The 21421-nt window shown below is 41.1% G+C and overlaps 1 protein-coding gene across 1 annotated transcript in view; it reads right to left on the reverse strand.

The window, feature by feature from the left end:
* Positions 1-21421, reverse strand: part of reln (reelin) — a 373827-nt gene that overhangs the window by 256583 nt on the left and 95823 nt on the right. Inside the window, exon 6 of the mRNA XM_041202329.1 lies at positions 11337-11407. Within this exon, the coding sequence (XP_041058263.1) occupies positions 11337-11407 (71 nt within the window). The remainder of the gene's footprint in view (positions 1-11336; positions 11408-21421) is intronic.

Raw genomic sequence — 21421 nt, forward strand, 5'->3', positions numbered from 1 at the left:
GCATAGATTGTGGTTGGTAATACTATAGACTATGGGTTGCAGCTTCATGGCCATGTTGATGGTGTTAGATACCCACAGGAATTACCCTAGAAATGTGACAAGTGCAAATGGGGCATGGTCCCAATATTTTGATTTTCTGCCCCTGTTCCTCTCCCTTGAACTTCAGATAATGCTAAATCTAGGATATTTAGTAAACATAAGAACATAAGAACTAGGAGCAGGAGTGGGCAATTCAGCCCGTCGAGCCTGCCCCGCCATTCATTATGTTCATGGCTGATCTCATTTCGGCCTCAACTCCAATTTCCCGCCCTCAACCCAAAACCTTTCAACCCATTACTAATTAAAATTCTGTCTATCTCCTCCTTAAATTTATTCAGTGTCCTGGCATCCACTGTGCTCTGAGGTAGTGAATTCCACAAATTCATGACCCTTTGAGAAAAGTAATTCCTCCTCATCTCTGATTTAAATCTACCACCCCTTAGCCTAAAACTATGGCCTCTCCTTCTAGAATGCCCCACAAGGGGAAATATCTGCTCCACGTCTATTTTGTCTATCCCCTTTAGCATCTTATATACCTCAATTTGATCTCCTCTCATCCTTCTAAACTCTAGGGAGTATAGGCCTAAACTGCTTAATCTCTCCTCATAAGACAAGCCCCACATCTCTGGAATCAATCTAGTGAACCTCCTCTGAACTGCCTCTAGTGCAACTACATCCTTCCTCAAGTAAGGGGACCAAAACTGTGCACAGTACTCCAAGTGCGGTCTCACCAATGCCTTGTACAGTTGCAACAACACTTCCCTATTTTTATACTCTATTCCTTTAGCAATAAATGCCAAAATTCCATTTGCCTTCCTTATTACCTGCTGTACCTGCATACTAGCTTTCAGCGATTCATGCACGAGGACACCCAGATCCCTCTGCACTGAAGCATTCTGAAGTTTCTCTCCATTTAAATCATAAGTTGCCTTTTTATTCTTCCAAACAAAATGGATAACCTCACACTTATCCACGTTAAACTCCATCTGCCAAATTTTGGCCCATTCACCTAACCTGTCCATATCCATTTGTAAATTTCTTTCTTCTTCATTGCAACTTACTTTCCCACCTATTTTGGTGTCATCTGAAAATTTAGCTATAGTACCTTCTCTCCCTGAATCCAAGTCATTAATATAGATTGTAAATAGTTGGGACCCAAGGACCAAACCCTGCGGCACTCCACTAGTTACAGCTTGCCATCCAGAAAAAGGCCCATTTATCCCGACTCTCTGCTTTCTGTTGGTTAGCCAATCCTCTATCCAAGCTAATATATACCCCTAACTCCATCTGACCTTACCTTGTGTATTATCTTTTGTGCGGCACCTTATCAAAGGCCTTCTGGAAGTCCAGTTATATTACATCTACAGGATCCCCATTATCCACTTTGCTTGTCACATCTTCAAAGAACTCTAGCAAATTAGTCAAACATGATTTACTCTCCATAAAACCATGCTGACTCTGATGGATTACATTTTGACTTTCCAAATGCCCCATTACTACTTCCTTAATAATGGATTCCAACAATTTCCCAACGACAGATATTAAACTAACTGGTCTATAGTTTCCTACTTTATGCCTCTCCCCCACTTTTTGTATAAGTATATTAGCATTTTTTCAATCCATTGGAACCTTTCCAGGATCCAGGGAATTTTGGAATATTATAGCCAATTCATCCACTATCTCCACTGCCATTTCCTTTAAGACCCTGGGATGTAGGCCATCAGGTCCTGGGGATTTGTCACCCTTTAATCCCTATATTTTGCTCAGTACTTTTTCTCTAGTGATGGTGATTGTTCTAAGTTCCTCCTTCTCTATATTCACTGCACTACCTGTTACTATTGGGGTGGTACTAGTGTCCTCCACTGTGAAAACTGGGGCAAAATATTGATTAAGCGTCTCTGCCATTTCTGCGTTCCCCACTATTAACTCCCCATACTCGTCCTCCAAGGGACCAACATTCACTCCAGATATTCTCTTTCCTTTTATATATTTGTAGAAGCTTTTGCTATCAGTTTTTACATTTTGCGCTAGTTTTCTTTCATAATTTACCTTTGCTCTTTTTATTATTTTTTTAGTAACCCTTTGGTGATCTTTAAAAGTTTTCCAATCTTCCAGCTTGCCACTGACCTTTGCAATTTGGTACGCCTTAGTTTTTGCCTTTAAGTTTTCTTTAACTTCCTTGCTTAGCCATGGATGTTTTTCCCCCTCTTACCATCTTTCTTCCTCATTGGGATATATTTTACTTGGGAGGAATTGAATATCTCCTTAAATATCTGCCACTGTTCATCAACTGTCCTACCTTGTAGTCTTCCTGTCCAGTCCACTAGGGCCAAATCTGCTCTCATACCTACGTAGTTACCTTTGTTTAACTCCAGAACACTAATGTGAGACTCAAGTTTCTCGCTCTCAAACGGAACTTGAAATTCTAGCATGCTATGATCACTCTTCCCTAGAGGATCCTTTACTATGAGATTAGTAATTAATCCCATCTCATTACACAAAACCAAATCCAGAATAACCTGCTCCCTGGTTGGTTCCACAACATATTGCTCCAAGAAACAATCTCTAATACACTCTATGAACTCTTCCTCAAGGCTACCCTTGCCAATTTGATTAGGTCAGTCTATATGAATATTAAAATCACCCATGATTATTGCCATTCCTTTCTTAAATGCTCCCAGTATTTCCTGGTTTATGCTGTGCAAAGGGAGATTGGTCCTCTCTATATTAAACTGCTATCATGTGAATGCAGGGCATACAGTTCTCTCAAAATGGCTTGTAAAGTGATACAAATAAAAATATTGGGCTAAATTCTTAAGAGTAAAATCCTGGATGAGCAGGAAGATATGCAAATGATGCTCTGTTCATGCTTTTCGTTCGTCCATTGTGTTGTTAGTTTTGCATATTGCTTTCTTCTTTTGTCCCAATCAAATACTGTATAACAACAATGGTGTCAAGGTTTTCAGATAAACTAGTTTCAGCAGTGTTTTGAATTACTTAGGGATTGTGAGGCAAGTCTGCAGAAAATTCCAATATAATTGACAACTGATCCATAAAACATTAGGTGAAAGGAAGTGCCATTGGTCCCTGCAGGGATTCTATCACCAATCAATCCTGTTGGAAAAGCCTGTCTCTTGCAACAAATCCTCTCAAATGTAAAACATACCTTTGAAATAGAAATCCTGGGATATGGTTTGTCATTTTACTCAAGTTTATTTGAGAAAGCTTTCTCCATCAGTAAGTTTTATAACAATGGGATGTTCAGGTAACTGCCGAAAGCTGTATAACAATTAAACATAAGAATTCCCTAAGTTTCACATTTGCCAAGAGAACATTAACATGAGGGACAGATGATTAATCTTTTATTAGATAGATTTAATAATCACGTTCAGAGAATCTATATCTCTGTTAAATAATTAACTTTGAAATTAACTATTATGTTTGAGAAAAAATGAAACATTTATGTATGAAAAAAATTACATCTAAGCCTGAATACATTTATTAAAATGCCAAAATATGAGCGACAGCCTTGGTATAAAAGTTTAATGTTTCAAGAATAAATGTTCCAAATCCTTTTTGTACTCAACAGACCTTCAGAAACTTGCCCTGGGTTATCAGTCGGAATGAATTGTAATTCTGATTCATTCAACTGCCTACAAATAATTTAGAAAGTTATTAAGAATCAATGGGTTGATCTTTAATGAGCTATGGACTGAGGCACTCATAACCCCTGGTATACTTTATTCTGTGCATTTCATTTTCACTAGCAATTAAAGAAAATTATATCTAACCTTCATCGTAATTCTGCTTTCAAATGGTATAAATCTAGGGAACATTCATGGTCTTACACAGGCTACAGATTAAAGCATACAAGAAGAAAATATTTTCTCTACACTTGGAAAATGCTCAAAATTTCTCAAAGATAGCTGTAAGTGTTATAATTCTGCAAGCTGCTCTGGCAATGGACCTCTGCAGTGGTTCTGTATTTGTCCTCTACTAGCACATTTCATAATACTCTACAAATTAAAGATGCAAATATAATTGCATTTCTCCAAATCCTGAACCATTGTTTCACTTATCCTTGAAAATGTGCATATATTCTTCAGTCAAATCTCAGCCTGTGAACTAACTGGGAGAATACTTTGCTTCATTTTTGAACCTCATGGTGGATTAATAACATTCTTTGTTTACTAGTATGATAAAGTTGTGGCTGTAACCATCAATTCTGCACTGATGGTGACAGAGTAATGAAAATTGTAATTTTAGCACTAACCATCTGCCAAATTAAAAAAAAGGGAAAGTAAATGTTACAGAAATCATTGTTTTTAATCTTTGAACTGCCAGAGGTCCAGGGCAATTCTGGTCTCCCAGATTTTCTTTAAAGCTCTCAGTCCTGTCAAAGGGTCATGAGGACTCGAAACGTCAACTCTTTTCTTCTCCGCCGATGCTGCCAGACCTGCTGAGTTTTTCAAGGTAATTCTGTTTTTGTCTCAGTTCTCATACTGGGTTTAGTAGTTGGGACAATCATGTGCCAGAACAGTGCAGATTGTCAGGTTCATGTCTTTCGTGGAAGCAGCTCAATGACGCACTTCAAAACTTCAAATAGTGGCTTATTACTGCAGGATGAGTTAGCTCATCTGTTGTGTCGGCAAGCTATCTGCACCCTCTCAGCAAAAGAAAAGTTCTTTTTTTTTACCCTGTCACTTCCTTAAATGTGAGTAGGCTGAATATTGCTGTGCACTAACAACTTGACTCTCTTTGCTTGGCAGTACTGACATCATGACAGGCATAAGGGCCTGAATTTTCAGCTTGGCAGGCGGGCACAATTGGCGGGGCCGGGAAAAGGACCGCTGACCGCGATAGGCCCCCAAATGCGATTTCACGCTAGCTAACCAATTATCGGCCAGCCAGCGTGAAATGCACGCTGAAAAGCTCAGCACTGCCAGGGTGGGGGCAGGAGGAGGGCAGGCAATGACATCAACGTGGGTGGGGGTGAGCACTGAGAGGAAGCTCCCTGAAGGCAGAGAGCTGCCTCAGGGAGCTGCAGAACCGAAAACCATGAAACAAAGTTTTGAAAATCGGAAAAAAAAATGTCCAAGCATCACAATCAGGTTCCTGAACATAAGGATGATAAAAATGCTGTCCACAGATTTTTATTTTTATTTTATTTAATAACGGAAAGCTCATCCTGCCCTTGGATGATGTTTGATGAAAATGCAAAGTCCGCCTGGCTGATTTGCCCGTCTGGCAAAAGTAAGCTTGGACGGGCCACAAAAAATCAGAGACAATTGCACCATTAATGGGCTTAATTGCCCTCTGAATTGTCGGCAGGCGTGCGTCTGACTTTTGCACACGCCTGCTGAGCGAAATATTTCTGCAGATGACGTCGGGGTGCTCACCCGACATTTTCCACCACTATTTTACACCCAATCAGGTCGGGCACGCACCCGTCCGCAAGGTGTAAAATTCTGCCCAAGCAGTATCAATCAGTAACCATGCATCACTCTTTAATTAACAAAATCTAAAGCTTGAATTATTTTTGATTCAACAATAGATTTGGGAGAACAATGAAGGTATTCAATTTCACGTGATAAAGATACACGTACTTCCTTTAAAATTTTAGATTCTTACTGGTTTCTCAAATCCCCTACTTGATTTCCAAAGCACTCACAATTGGAAATAGTACACAGATCACTGTTTCACAAGAGGCACTGGGGGCAGTATCTAAACGATATACAAACAGTGTTTGTGGTACAACATTATTATAATTGCCATGTTATAAAACAGACATGCATGCACAGGAGAGGATGCAGGGAAGATTTACAAGGATAATGCCATAAATGGGTGAGTTTATATTTCAGGAAAGGATTGACAGGCTAGGTCTCTTTTCCTAAAAGAAAACTGAGGCATGACCTAGAAGCCTTTAAAATTATGAAATGTTTTAATAGAGTGGATAAAGAGAGAATGTTTCACCTTGTGAGGAACAGCACAACTAGCGAAAGAGCGCAGGCCCAACTCAGCCTATTCCCCCTGCCTGCACAGGGAGCGCTCAGCACTTCTGGGTACGCATCACGCTGGGCGGGCCTTAATTGGCCTGCCCACATAAAATGGCAGCAAGCAGCCGAGTGCAGATGGCAATCGCCTGCATGCCCGCCAGCCCGTGCCTGCTCCCGCCCAACCCCCGCCAACAGGGAGAAAATTCTCCCCTCTGTTTAATATTCTGTGGAAACCCATTATAAAGATTTATGAAATATATATGCAGGGTTCATGAATTACCAGAGTATGTAGTGACATTAAGTAAATATATTGAGGTCCAAACTCAAGAATTAGCAAATTAATGAAATGAATAGGTGCAAATCACTAGTTTGGAACGAACTTACAAGGGAATTGAGCAAAATTAATTAACTAAAATGAGGTATGGAATTCAAAAGTGAATAAATAAATTAATTAAATAGGTGATCTGAAGAATTAAAAGTGGCCATAGCAGAGAATTAATGGAATGCAGCAGATAAAATAGGTCAAGAAACTCTAACTAATAGCAGGATTCAGGAATTAAACAGTTTTATAGAGAATGCAATGGGGGAAATGACAATAAGTAAATGAACAAAGCAAAATACAGTGGAGACAAAGTAGGGAAAGCAACCTTCTGGAGAATCAGAATCAACTGAAAGGAAGTAAATGGAGTTAAATGTGAAACTGAGAATTAATAATTTTACCAAAAATAAAAGTCAGCAAAATGAATTAAGTAAAGATATGAGATTCATGAATTTTGAGTGGCTTTGCATAAGATTGGGAGAACCAACTCCAGATAATTTAAACTCACCAGTTAGAGGTTTAAATATTAAAATTGTTGAGTAGGTTGCAACATCTCTTTTCAAAATGCAGTGTAAAGTCCTTTGTTATATTATCTCAATGAGGAGACCAAATAAAAAGTGACAATATTTCATTACAGTACCTGTGACACATGTAGGTGTTTCTTAAATAAGATCTTTCAATCTTTAATGTCATGTAACATTAGCTTCAAAAACAACAGCAGCTAAAATAAAAAAAAGGTGTGTGTATAGTTGCGGACTACTGATGTCACTGTGCGACATCCTAAACTTGTTCAACTAGCAGTCATGTTGGAAAAGTGTTCAGACTAAATCATGGCAAGGTTGAGAAAGATGTAAAGGGAATAGGGATTAAAGGGGTACAGAGAGGGAATAGGAGCCTGAGAGAGTGTGGCAGTCTGAGAAAAAGGGGAGAGAGAGAGGACGGAGGGAGAGGGAGAGAGAGAGAGAGAGACAAGGGAGAGAGAGAGAAAAGGGGAGACTGGGTGAAGGGGGAGACTGGGAGAAGGGGGAGACTGGGAGAGGAGAAGACATGGGGAGGGGGAGGATGAGACAGGGGGAGGAGGAGACAGGGGGAGGAGGAGATTGAGAAGGGAATTGAAGAGATGGGGGTATTGAGAGAGGAAGGGTTGTGAAACAGGGATTGAGAGAGCAACTGAGGTGGGATTGCGGGTAGATTTAGTGGGGGATTGAGTAGAAGACTGAAAGAGGGAAGGATCAAGGGACAGGTTGAGAGGAGGTTTGAGAGTGGGGGATTGAAAGAGGGTGGGATTGGAAGAGAGAGATTAAGAGGGGATATTGAAAAGGAGAAAAATTAAAATTGAAAGGGGGGATTGAGAGAAGGGGGATTGAAAGAAGGAGGGAAGAGAGAGGGAAAGAATTGAGAGAGGGGTAACTGGTTGTTGAGAAATAAAGGGATCATGGCTGATAAAAGTTAAAGGAACATAGGGCGGAATTTTACGGCCCTGTTGCAGCGGGGCCGAGGCCAGAAAATGTGGCGAGCCTTTCAAAAGCAGGACCAGAAAATCCAGCTGGTGGGAGGGGCTGTAAAATTCCACCCTTACAGGAAGAAAGGTAGACAGTTTCTCTTTTTCATTTTATTTGATCCATGTTCAAAAATGAAATGAATTTTGAAAACAAACAATAACTCTGAGGGAAAAAAACAAGTGTAGAAGAAGAAAGTGGAGGGAAACAAGTTGAGCGTAAAAGCCTCTAAGCTCTTGTTTCCTCTCCATTTGGGAGGAGTGAGGAAAGGGATGGAGCAGATGCAGTGATAAGCTCATTTCCCCATATTCCTCACTATGCCACTTGCCTTTCCCATCCAAAAAGGATGACAGAAATAGAAACAGAAGACGACAGAGAAAGAGAGGCAAAAGGGACAGAGAGAAAACAGCAACCAGAATACTTCAGATAACTAATAGAGATCATATTCTCCAACTTACCATGTGTAACAACATGGAGGCCAGATAGTAATATATGAAAATGTTAATGGCTGGTGCATTTTCTGTCAGCATTCTCCATTATAAAGTATTATGCCCACATTTTATAGCAAGCTTTCTACATAAATGTTACATGCTCTAATTAAATCTTCCCTCTAGTGGAAATGCTCCAGTGGTCAGAAGATGCAAGTATAAGTTTACATAGGCAATTTCCACTGTAAATAAGAACATAGGAATTTATAATGGAAATATAAAAATAAGGACAGCAATGGGGATTGAACATTTTAACAGTGAGGATGAAAACTAGGCTATTCACAAATACATTTGGGATGTAGCGAGAGTTGAAATCACTTGTTTGGCAGCTTTTATTACTTTTAAGTCATTTACTTTTTATGCCATGGTCTTAATTAGTTATAGGTCTGTTTTAGGCTTACAGATCTGACAGTAACAAGCCTGACAATCAATTTGTTCTGTGTCGCTGAAAGATGATGGCAGGCACACTGAAAGATTAACAATTGTGATTTTTTCCTAACTGTTTACCTAGAAATAATTTGCATTGATTTTTGGGAAATTCTACTGCTTGTGCGCTATTTGTCGAATTAAACAATGGAAGGGAGCATGAATCTGCATTGAAAACCCATGTCCATAATGAGTTCTGCTGGCTTGGAAAGGGAGCTCTAATATATTTACATTTCAACCAAATACAACTTAACAATTTGGAGCTGAGCCAAGTTTTCACTTTGCAGTGAGCTAAAGGAATTAATAACCTTTTAATTGGGTTGAATTGAGCAATGAATCACTGGAAGGCCATTTACTGATCACCGTAACATATTACAAATTGTCCAGAACGCTGCAGTAGATTAACACGTACATTTCAAGAAATAATCAACAGAGTAATCAGGAGTTCCAGTTGACTTTGTCTCCTTCTCCATGACAGATGAGAGTGCTTTATCAGGCGTTTTACTACCCTGTCTACGCCTTGACAAAGTTGAACTGAATTTATTTATGATCAATATGTTCTCAGCCTAACTTCAGGATCATCATTTGAACTCCAGCACTAAATCATTTCCCTACCATTTCTCTGCCTTTTTCTCCTTAAGTTACCAACCTTTGCTCAGATATGGCTCCATACCTGGAAGTTCTCTAGTATCTTACATAAGTGGCAATCCTTCATAGCTGATCTGACATTTTCATTAATTCAGTCTCTGAGTTCTCCAATATTAATTTTGTAATATTGCAATGACATTTTTAGTGTGAAATTGGCCATTTATAGACAACATTCTCAGCTGGGCAAGAATTGTGACATGCTAACAATACATTCATGGAGAAACAATGTTCTTTTTGATGAATAGTTTTCTAACATACGTGCAAACCCATCACCAAGTTTAAGGGACACCAACATAACTATTCAAAATCCATATATATTTCTGTTTACCTCATGTGGAGTATCTAGTCCCTCTCCCTACCCTTAAGCCACAAGGGAGACCCCCAAATGGGCATTGGAATAACCATGGAGCTTAACTGACTAGAACCATGCAGCATATTAACCTAGGGTTATGTTTCTCACTAATGTCCAGATAACATCGCCCTAAATCTTAATGGTGTGTTTCAAGCATTATCTGAACCTATATGATCCACATTCCCAATGCTTGCCCTATTCTTGCAGATATCATCAATTAACCAGTTAGTTATTCAACGATACTCCACCTTGTTCCATTATCTGTTTACCAAATATGTCCCAGATAATAACTCAGTTATTAGTTCAAATTTCCCACAGTGGAGCATGTCAGCAAGGTGCCAACTCAATCCTAAGGGGAGCCTGCTTAAAGAGTAAAACTGCTGGGTAAACAGGTGTTCTGAAGTCAACTTGCTCTGGAGTAACATTATAATTAACAAATTCTGAACTCAAAGTGTTAAGGCTTTTGTTGTTTTTTTTAACCTCTTAAAATGCCCGCACTCATTTTATAAAGGGTGAGTTGAGCCTTCAATTAACATATAACATTCATTATAAGATTAGTGTCTTTAATGCACAAAATCAATCAGGGTTTCAACAGAAGTTAATTCACATTTACTTGGATTAATAATCACTATTGAATCAGAGTTGTTGTGATTTGAATTCAGTTCCGATTTCATACTGAGTTATCAATCACCACTGCTGAATAGCATGATGGTAGCATTCACTGGAAATCCAGTGTGAACCACCTGAGTGGTCAAGGTATGGGCTTGAGATGTTTATTGTCCATCTTCTCAATTCCTGATTTCAGCCATTTCAGGCTGCCAGTAGGAAAAATGGAGGGCAGATTAGGCTGGGCAACTCTTACACATCCTCTGGCAACCAGATTCTGCATGCCACCAAATCATCATCTTAGCTGTGGTGCTACTTTCTGCAGGGGTTGAGGGCCCTGTTGGGCTCAAGCAAACAGCAAATAAATTTACAAATAGCGTGGAGGTGCTTCTTCAGTGATTTAATAGTGAATAGTTAAGCCACATAGACCAGGGGGATGTCAGGGTCAATTCCCAGTCAGTGGTGAGTTAATTGATATCACTCAGGATAGCACCACAACAAGCCATGGGTTAGGAAGGGGAAACGAGCCAGACTTACTGCTTTTGATCATCACTGATCTCCAATGGAGATGTATGGGTGGGAATAGGAAAAATGCTTTTGTGATGCCTCCTGCAGTGAAATAGCCCACTTTCTGACAAAGTTCAAGCATGAATGACCACTTGAGCAAGTTCTGGAGGGTGCCTGGTTCCCATGGATTCCAACCCAACAAGGATACAACACAAAAGATTGGTTGAGAAACATCATGAGAAAAGGCTAATCAAATCAACAACATAACTAGAATTAAGTGTTACTTCCCACATAATTGAAGGAAAAAAGTGAAATATTTTTTCTAAGGCAAAATAAGATGAAGAACTTCCATGGGGCCTAGATTTCCAACATGGGTACAACACTGTTTGAACTAAAACAGGAGAAGTGATGGCAGTTTATTTTCCAGGTAACAATGTGAACAATGTTTTCTCTTACCTCCTTGCTCACACAGCTGCTGGACCAGGGCATCCTTGAATATGATTTGACCCCTCTGTGTAGCTGTAGCCCTTATAAAATAAGATGAAAGAAAATGTATAAGTAATGATATTTTCTCATTTCCTAAGCCAGTGTAGTAAATCAAAATATAAAGATACTATTAAGGTTCATCGGCCAAGGCTTCACACCTCCTCTGCCCCTGCAACTACCACCCATCTGTAGTCAACTGAAGAAAATCCATCCATCATTGAAGTATGAAGGGGGAATTTTAAACTGTTTTTGATTTCTTGCACCCCTGACTTTACACTTGTTTGTGACTATTGAGGGGCAAGAGTGAAAGTGATTCATTTCTCAATATGGCGTAAACTGATTACTACATACACGAAAAAAACTCAAGTTGCATAGAACTATTAGTAATGTAAAGTATAGTCAATACAGCCGAACGATGCTTCTACTGAACAACAAGGTGGCAATGATATAAAATATTTATTCTCTAGATTGGGATACTGCGAATTGGTAAGCTGGGAATTGCCTGGAATCAAATAATTTGGCACATCAAAATGTGGATCTCTGTAGAGATTCAATCCAGAAACCAGAACGCGTAAGCTAGCTGGCAGAATACAACTCAGATTTTCTGCGTGTGCACATGCATGTGTCTGTGATTTTTGTAACACTGCACTTTTCATGTGAACATTTGCCACTTTTTCAGTTCTGATTTGCGACATTTTTTAAACATTGAGATAACTAACAATGTATGATGTTGAAAATGTGACATTAGACAACCCTTAGGAGTGTACACAGATAAGAATCACAAGAACATAAGAAACAGGAGCAGCAGTAGGTCATTCAGTTTCTCGAACCTGCTCCGCCATTCAATAACATCATGGCTGATTTGACTGTAGCCTTAAATTGACTTTCCTGCCTGTGTCCCCCTAATCCTTGACTTACTTGTAGATCTGTCCAACTCAGCCTTGAATATATTCAATGACCAAGCTTCCACTGCACTCTGTGGAAGAAAATTCCAAAGACTAATGACCCTCTGAGAGAATAAATTCCTCCTCATCTCTGTCTTAAATGAGAGACTCCATATTTTTGGCTGTGCCCCCTAGCTATAGGTTCCTCCATGAGAGGAGACATCCTCTCAGCATCTAGCCTGTCAAGCCCCCTCAGAATCTTATGTTTCAATAAGATCACCTCCCATTCTTCTAAACACCAATAACTATAGGCCCAACCTTTCCTCATCAGACAACTCTTTCATCTCAGGAATCATCCTAGTGAATCTTCTTTGAACTGCTTCCATTGCAAGTATATCCCTTCTTAAGGAGACAAACTGTACACATTACTCTAGATATGGTCTCACCAATGCCCTGTATAACTATTAATATATAATTTTTTCTCAATTAAGTAATTTGATAATCAGTATTATTGAAAGAAAACACAAAAACCTTAGCTTACCTAAAAGTACATCATATTTACCCCTTCAAACAATGAATACAATTACATAGGCAGATTTCAGGAAAATTACTGATTTGAAATTAGGTTTTTATGAATTTCAGTATTTTATAACAAAACACCAACATACCACATTACTAAAACCTGCTAAGTAAAAGATCTATGCATAGTCATTAAGAATTTTCAAATGGTCTTTAAATAAACATTACCTGATTCTCTTTTAAAGATTTCAGTCCAAAACATGGTTTGTTTCTTATATCATAGGCTGTGAATTTCCTTGTGGCTTCTTCCACTGGTTACCATGATTTTGGCAGAAGTTCAGTGGAAACCCTGTTTATGCACAAGAATAGGATTTCCAAAGAACTCCCTCTAAAGTTACAGCATCTGAGAGGAAGAAGTCCTGAAGAAACTCCCAGCATTAGATTGCTGAAACCTGGCCAGAGTTTAAACACACAGAAACAGACAGGCCGAGAAGGGTTAGAGGGTGAAAATTTTAAAGCTCTGAACCTTGACTCCAGTTAGTCTCTAACGCACACACTTCCGGGCTTTATAGAGACAGGGCAAAGGATAAGGAGCCAATCCTCACCCAGGAGGCAGGTTGACAACTTAAATATGTTAATGATGCCGGCAATCTTCAATTTGTAGGTTTTACAGTTGGCAGCCAGGATTCATAGGACTTGAGAAACCCAGCAGATGAAGGGTGGCGAAGATGACCAGGGAGAAAATAAATGCCTTCACAGCCCTGCTTGTGGGCCAAGAGGAACAGGAGAGTTTCCCAAGTTCCAGCTATCAGACCACCCCCACCCCACAAGCCACCTTTATAAAAACCTCTGGAGATAGGGCCTACCTGGTCCTGCAGCCTGCTTTGGCATGCTCCCCATCCAAATGGAAGTCAAGCCTGTCAATCACTCCACAGTATGTGAAGGAAGCTCAAACTTCTGGGTTTCCCATTCAATGCTCTGTTCTCCCCCACCCCTGGCCTACATTGATATTCAGGTCCTAATGCTTTCACAGAGGTATATATTAAAAATAGTTACAGTATGAAGAAAATCTTCTTGTGTACAATTCTACAGAATCTTGAGTCATTGCTCAGTGTAAGAACTCACTGTAAGCTCTCATTAATTAAATAACTGCTGACTATTATCTCTAACCACTATTTATAGAGAAGTCCACAAGTAATAACTCCTTAAAGGAGCTGCTTTATAATTAGAATAACACATAGTTTAGGATGGTGGGGCTGGTTATGCTGGTTAGATTCCTGGGTTTGAACAATTTACTGATTAACAGTGGGCATATGAGCTGCAAAATTGAAAAGAAAAGAAAAATGATCCATATTCGTGTATTCAACAAAACAGGTCTCCATGGTGACAAGTTGTGGGAATTCTGAACCTCAACCAAATTCTGCAAAATGTGCTACATTAACGGTACATAAACAGAACAAATACGTACTAAATATACATCACAATCCTAGTGAGTCACACTGTGGAGTGTAGCATGTCATGTAAAAACAGTAAAAAAAGATTAAGTGACATCTTTTGGTTATCTCCTCCTATCACTGCTTGCTTGTCCCAACAACACCCCCCCCCACTTCCCCACACTACCCGCCCCCCCCAAACCAGCTTATATTTCACCCCTTTCCTACTTCTACTTAGTTCTATTGAAAGGCCATGAGGACTCAAAACGTCAACTTCGCTCTTCTCCGTCGATGCTGCCAGACCTGCTGAGTTTTTCCAGGTATTTCTGTTGTTGTTTTGTAAAAAATATTACGTTTTGGTAACTAAACTTCTGTTTTTAGTTTACTTCTGCAAATAGAAAGTGTTCTATCCATTCATGTTTTATTCATCTATCTTCTAATACTTAGCAACTGGTTTGAGGAGTACTTGAGTTTCATCAAAGCCATATGTTAAAACATCGAATAAGAGGCAAACGTTGCTATGGAGGGTGACTGAGATTGCCCATGTATAAATACCACCTCTTGATACATCTCACCTTCTCTCCTATTCCTTTTTTTTAATCTTAGTTGGTGTCTGCACTAATGACCTATACTTTTCAATAATAATAAAAGATAAGATTCAAAAGCCTTCAGTCAAACAGCATTTGAATTATTAAGGTACTAACTGAGGACCATTACATCTTGCATAGGGGAACAGTATTAATGTATCAGTGCTTTGGAATTTACAAATGGATTTATATTAGGGCCAAATTGCATGGTTCCATCAAAAACTTTATGTCTCGCCTCCTGTGATTTTCAAAATTGCAGGGTACTGCACTTTTGTGACATCCTTAGCTTTTGCACTTCCTGGAATAGAATGGTTTTGCAGGAATGTTGAGGTCAACCAAGTTCTTTAAGAATCATTGGAGCTGTGAGTTGCTTTCTGTTTGAGTTATATCAGTGAACTATCCCTGAGTCACCACTGGCAAGAAGTCCCCGATTTTGCTTCACTCTAAATTACTGAAGTGACAAGAAACAGTGAAAATTGAGAAGAGAATTGGAGAACTATTTGACAAAAGTATAATTTTCAGAGTAACTTATATCATATGGCGATAGGTATCTAAATAAATTTTTAAAAATTTGTCAAATATTTTTCATGGTAGCAATGCCCCTTTAATTCTGATTGCCTTTAAGAGCATTCTAAGATGACTTTTTATCAGTGTTATCATAGACATCAAAGAATTGGAACACAGTTGTCTACTAATGGCTGTAGTAACTGAATCTGCAGGCTTTTCTCTCTGCTAGGCGTTTGTGAGCTGATTAAAGCCGTGGCCATCAACTTGTGCTTTAATCAGCTCACAGTCCCCCTAATCCACTACAGAACCTGCATCTTTAGATATCATAGTTACATGCAGTAACATCATAACCCGCAGTATAGAACAGACTTCTCCTCAATAAGTGCCGATGATCTCAATCTCAAACTGTAGAACAAAGGCTGTAAAATTTCTGGCTAACGTTGCACTGCATTAATATTGTGTATGCTTTGTTTGTCAATCATGCACCTTTTCATCAGTCTTAGGCTAATACCCAATTTTACACTTGAATAGTGATGTGAAAGCTAAAGGAATAACATTATACAATAATAACATTGGTACTGCTCTTGGCTGGCAATATAACATTGTGGCATCAAATTAGTACAGCCCTTGTACCACACTGGTCTTCCGTTACACTAAATTCATGCAACATGATTCCAAAATACACAGCACTCTGATTAAGTTGTTAAAGATTTAGAAAATGAATAAATTTGCATTTACATAGTACCTTATGATAAACAGAAAAGAGATTATGAATGATTTGTTAATTGGATTTTGGAGGTGTTGATTGAGGACATTGGGACAGTTCCCCTCAAATGCGCCATGGGATCTTTTACACCCACCTGTCCAACAGGAACAGGCAGATGGGGTCTCAGTTTAACATCACATCTAAAGTAAGGGTTCCGAAGAAGAGTCATATTGGACTCAGAACATTAACTCTGTTTCTCCTTCCTCAGATCCTGCCATACCTGCTGAGTTTTTCCAACACTTGCTGTTTTTATTTCAATTTTCCAGCAATTGCAGTATTTTGCTTTTATATCACATTTAAGAGTTGGCTTCTCCAATACTGCAACACTCATTCGGTACTATAATGAAATGGCTATCCAGATGATGTGCTTATATTTTGATGACGGAAAATCTGATTCAGACAAGAATTTATACCTTTATGTAAGGCTTTAAAATGAACATCCCCAACTGTTGGCAGCACACTGTTAGCATGGCTTTAAAGGGAGAGATATGAAATTGTGTGAATCAGTTGCTTTACATTTTCAAGTTCTATTCATTTAACAGATGCCAGACTTCTCTCTGGCTTCTTAAATGTTGATTTGCACTTGACTCTATGAGAGAGATGGCAAAAAGAGAGCATGAGAAGAGACTGGAAGCTAACATAAAAGGGAATACAAAAATCTACTATAGGTATCTGTTGGATCCTAGTCACCAGTTTGTTGGATCCTGTTTGCATGCTTGTTGTAAGGGATGGCCGAGTTGGTACTAATAATAGAGTTGAGTAGCAGACACTTCATATGTAGAAACTCTAAGTTTATTTACAAAGGTACTCAGCAGCAATTAAACATATGCTTACACTTCAAACTCTCTCTACACTCACTCAACTACTAACTACAGAGGTAGCCCGTGCTACTCTGCTATTGGGTACTAAGATCATGTCATCTTCCATTATAACATTCTCCTTAAAGGGGGAGGTGATGACGATGGCATAGTGGTATTGTCACTGGGCCAGTGATTCACAGAACCAGGGTAATGCTTTGGGGACCTGGGTTTGAATCCCGCTATGGCAGATGGTGGAATTTGCATTAAATAAAAATCTGGAATTATAAGTCTGATGATTGTCGATTGCTGTAAAAACCAATTTGGTTCCTTTAGGGACATTACCTTACCTGGCCTGCATGTGGAGTCTGGAGTCATGTGTGGTTGATTGTTAAAATGCCCTCTGAAATTGCCTAGCAAGCCACTCAATTGTAACAAACCGCTACAAACTCACAAAAAAGGAATGAAACCGGACGGGCCACCTGGCATCGACTTAGGCACCAGAAATGATAATGACAAGCTCAGCTCTGTCAACCCCGCAAAGTCCTCCTTATGAACATCTGGGTATTAGTGCCAAAATTGGGAAAGCTGTATCACAGACTAGTCAAGCAGCAGCGTGACATAGTCATCCTCACGAAATCATACCTTACAGATAAATGTCCCAGACACCACCATCACATCCCTAGGTGTGTCCTGTCCCACCTGCAGGATAGGCCCAGCAGAGCTGCTGGCACAGTGGTATACAGTCAGGAGGGAGTTGCTCTGGTAATCCTCAACATCAACTCCGGACCCCATGAAGTTTCATGGCATCAGGCCTAACGGGGGCAAGGAAACCTCCTGTTGATTACCACGTACTGCCCTCCCTCAGCTGATGAATCAGTGCTGCTCCATGTTGACCACTCGGAGGAAGCACTGAGGGTGGCAAGGGTGCAGAATGTAGTCTGGGTGGGGGACTTCAATGTCCATCACCAAGAATGGCTTGGAAGCACCACTACTGACCGAGCTGGCCGAGTCCTAAATGACGTAGCTGCTAGACTGGGTCTGCGACAGGTGGTGAGGGAACCAAGAAGGGGGAAAAACATACTTGACCTCACCAACCTGCCTGCCGCAGATGCATCTGCCCATGACATTATCAGTAGGTGAAGTTTCGCCTTCACATTGAGGATACCTTCCATCGTGTTGTGTGGCACTACCACAATGCTAAATGGGATAGATTTCAAACAGATTTAGCAACTCAAGACTGGGCATCCATGAGGCGCTGTGGGCCATCAGCAGCAGCAGAACTGTACTCCAACACAATCTGTAACCTCATGGCCAGGCATATACCCCACTCTACCATTACCCTCAAGCCAGGGGATCAACCCTAGTTCAATGAAGAGTGTAGGTGGGCATGCCAGGAGCAGCACCAGGCATACCTAAAAATGAGGTGTCAACCTGGTGAAGCTATAACACAGGACTACATGCATGCCAAACAACATAAGCAGCAAGTGATAGACAGAGCTAAGTGATCCCAGCTCTGCAGTCCTGCCACATCCAGCCGTGAATGGTGGTGGATGATTAAACAACTCACTGGAGGAGGAGGTTCTACGAATATCCCCATCTTCAATGTTGGAGGAGCCCATCACATCAGTGCAAAAGATAAGGCTGAAGCATTTGCTACAATCTTCACCCTGAAGTGCTGAGTGGATGATCCATCCCGGCCTCCACTGGGAGTCCCCAGCATCACAGATGCCAGTCTTCAGCCAATTTGATTCAATCCATGTGATATCAAGATACGGCTGAAGGCACTGGATACTGCAAAGGAAATGGGCCCTGATAATATTCCAGCAATAGTACTGAAGACTTGTGCTCCAGAACTTGCCGTGCCCATAGCCAAGCTGTTTCATTACAGCTACAACACTGGCATCTACCCGTCTATGTGGAAAATTGCCCAGGTATGTCCTGTACACAAAAAGGACTTATCCAACCTGGCCAATTACCGCCCCAGTCTACTCTCAGTCATCAATAAAGTGATGAATGGGGTCATCAACAATGCTATCAAGCAGCACTTGCTTAGCAATAACCTGCTCACTGGCGCCCAGTTTGGGTTCCGCTAGGGCCACTCAGCTCCTGACCTTATTACAGCCTTGGTTCAGACATGGACAAAAGAGTCGAACTCCCAAGGTGAAGTGAGAGTGACTGCCTTTGACATCAAGGCTGCATTTGACAGAGTGTGGCATCAAGGAGCCCTAGCAAAACTGGACTCAGGGGGAAAACTCTGCTGGTTGGAGTCATACCTAGCACAAAGGAAGATGGTTGTGGTTGTTGGAGGTCAGTCATCTCAACTCCAGGACATCACAGCAGGAGTTCCTCAGGGTAATGTCCTTGGCTCAACCTTCTTCAGCTGCTTCATCAGATGACCTTCCTTCCTTCATAAGGTCAGAAGTGGGGATGTTCGCTGATGATTGCACGGTGTTCAGCACCATTCATGAATCCTCAGATACTGAAGCAGTCCATGTCCAAATGCAGCAAGGCCTGGACAATATCCAAGCTTGGGCTGACAAATGGCAAGTAACATTCACGCCACACAAGTGTCAGGCAATGACCATCTCCAACAAGAGAGAATCCAACCATCGCCCCTTGATGTTCAATGACATTACGATCACTGAATCCCCCACTATCATCATCCAGAGTGTTACCACTGACCAGAAACTGAACTGGACTAGCCATTTAATACGTGGCTACAAGAGCAGGTCAGAGGCTAGGAATCGTGCGACGGGTAACTCACCTCCTGACTCCCCAAAGCCTGTCCCCACTGCAGGAGTTCCCCAAGGCTCCTTCAACAACACCTTCCAAACACATGACCACTACCATCTAGGAGGACAAGGGCAGCAGATAGATGGGAACATCAGCACCTGGAAGTTCCAAGTCACTCACCATCCTGACTTGGAAATATATTGTCGTTCCTCCACTGTTGCTGGGTCAAAAACCTGGAACTCCCTTCCTAACAGCACTGTGGGTGTACCTACACCACATGGACTGCAGCAGTTCAGGAAGGCAGCTTACCATCACCTTCTCAAGGGCAATTAGGGATGGGCGATAAATGCTGGCCCAGCCTGTGAAGCCCACATCCTATGAATGAATAAAAAAAAACTTATTCAAAAAAGGGTATAAGGATAAGCCAAGCACCTACAGGCCACTCAATTTGGCTTTGGGAAAGCCATTAGAAACAATACCTCAGGACAAAATTACTAACCACTTTTGAACAACTTTGGATTAATTAAGGGAAGCCAGCATGGATTTGTTAAAGGTAAATTATGCTGTTCTAACTTGACTGAATTTTTTAATGAGGTAACAGATGGAGTTAATGCGGGTAATGCAGTTGATGTGCAGTGTGATAAAATGCCACATAACAGGCTTGTCGGCAAAGTTGGGGTCCATGGGATAATAGAGAAAGTGGCAGCATCGATACAAAGTTGGCTGAGTTACAGGAAACAGAAGAATGGTGAACATTTGTTTCTTTGTACTGGATGTCGGTATTACAATGGTGTTCCCCAACGGCTGGTAGTTGGACCCTGGTTTTCTTGATAAATATTAATGGCTTAAACTTGGGTGCACAGGGCACAATTTCAAAATTTTCAGATGACACAAAACTTGGAAGCATTGTGAATTGTGAGGTGGATAGTGATAGACTTCAAGACATTGGGCAAAATTTTCTGTGCCCGCTGGCATTGGGCGTCATGGCAGGCATGAGTGGACAAATGGCGAGAAGGCCAAAAATCGGTTTCACGGCATCCTGAAACCAGTTTGCAATCATACGCTCCGCCCGTCAATGGTGGGCCGCATTTCCCGCTACCGCAAGTCAGGAACTTCAACGTAATACATCTGCATATCATTATAAGCCCAAATCACTGGAATCATTCCCCCATGTTGGGTCATCTGAGCACATCAGCATGCATTTCGCAACTGTACATAAGTAACCTGCACCTGGCGAGCTGCACTTCACTCGGAACTTTGAGGTTTGTTTGCCTACCTGGCTTTGGCCAGCACTCACAGTCATCAGTGCCAGGCTTTGCAGGCAGCACCACATCACTTTTAGGGGGGGCTCACGGGCAGGTCTCTACCTGCCAGACCAGCTGTAAGGCAGGGGTGCTTTTCAGCAGCTGCAGGGACAGTGCTTGCTTGGGGAAAGGGGCGAAGTGGCCTCAGGCAAAGGAAGAGGCTGCTGCTGGGTGAGGGCTGTACTGGGGAAGGGGGATATCCCAGAGTGTGTTTGGGGGCACATGTTGATCTGTGCACGTGGTCTCAAGATGGTGAGTGCTGAGGAGGGAGTCTCTAGAGGAGGTGAGGCCAGATGGAGATGTGATGGTGTGTGTGAGAGGGTGAGTGGTGATGTCCTTTGAGCTGGCAGGGAGTGAAATGCCCGTGAATGTGTGATGGCTTTGTGAGTGGGTGAGTTTAGAGTGAGGAAATGGTTGCCTTACACTGGAGACATGGTTGACATCATTCATCCTCTTTCTGTGCAGCGTTGGCACTGACCACCATTGCCACCATCTCCCAAGCTGGAGTGATTAGATTGCTGG

The sequence above is a fragment of the Carcharodon carcharias genome, chromosome 13 (genome assembly GCF_017639515.1).
Source record: "Carcharodon carcharias isolate sCarCar2 chromosome 13, sCarCar2.pri, whole genome shotgun sequence".
NCBI classification, from domain to species: Eukaryota; Metazoa; Chordata; class Chondrichthyes; order Lamniformes; family Lamnidae; genus Carcharodon; species Carcharodon carcharias.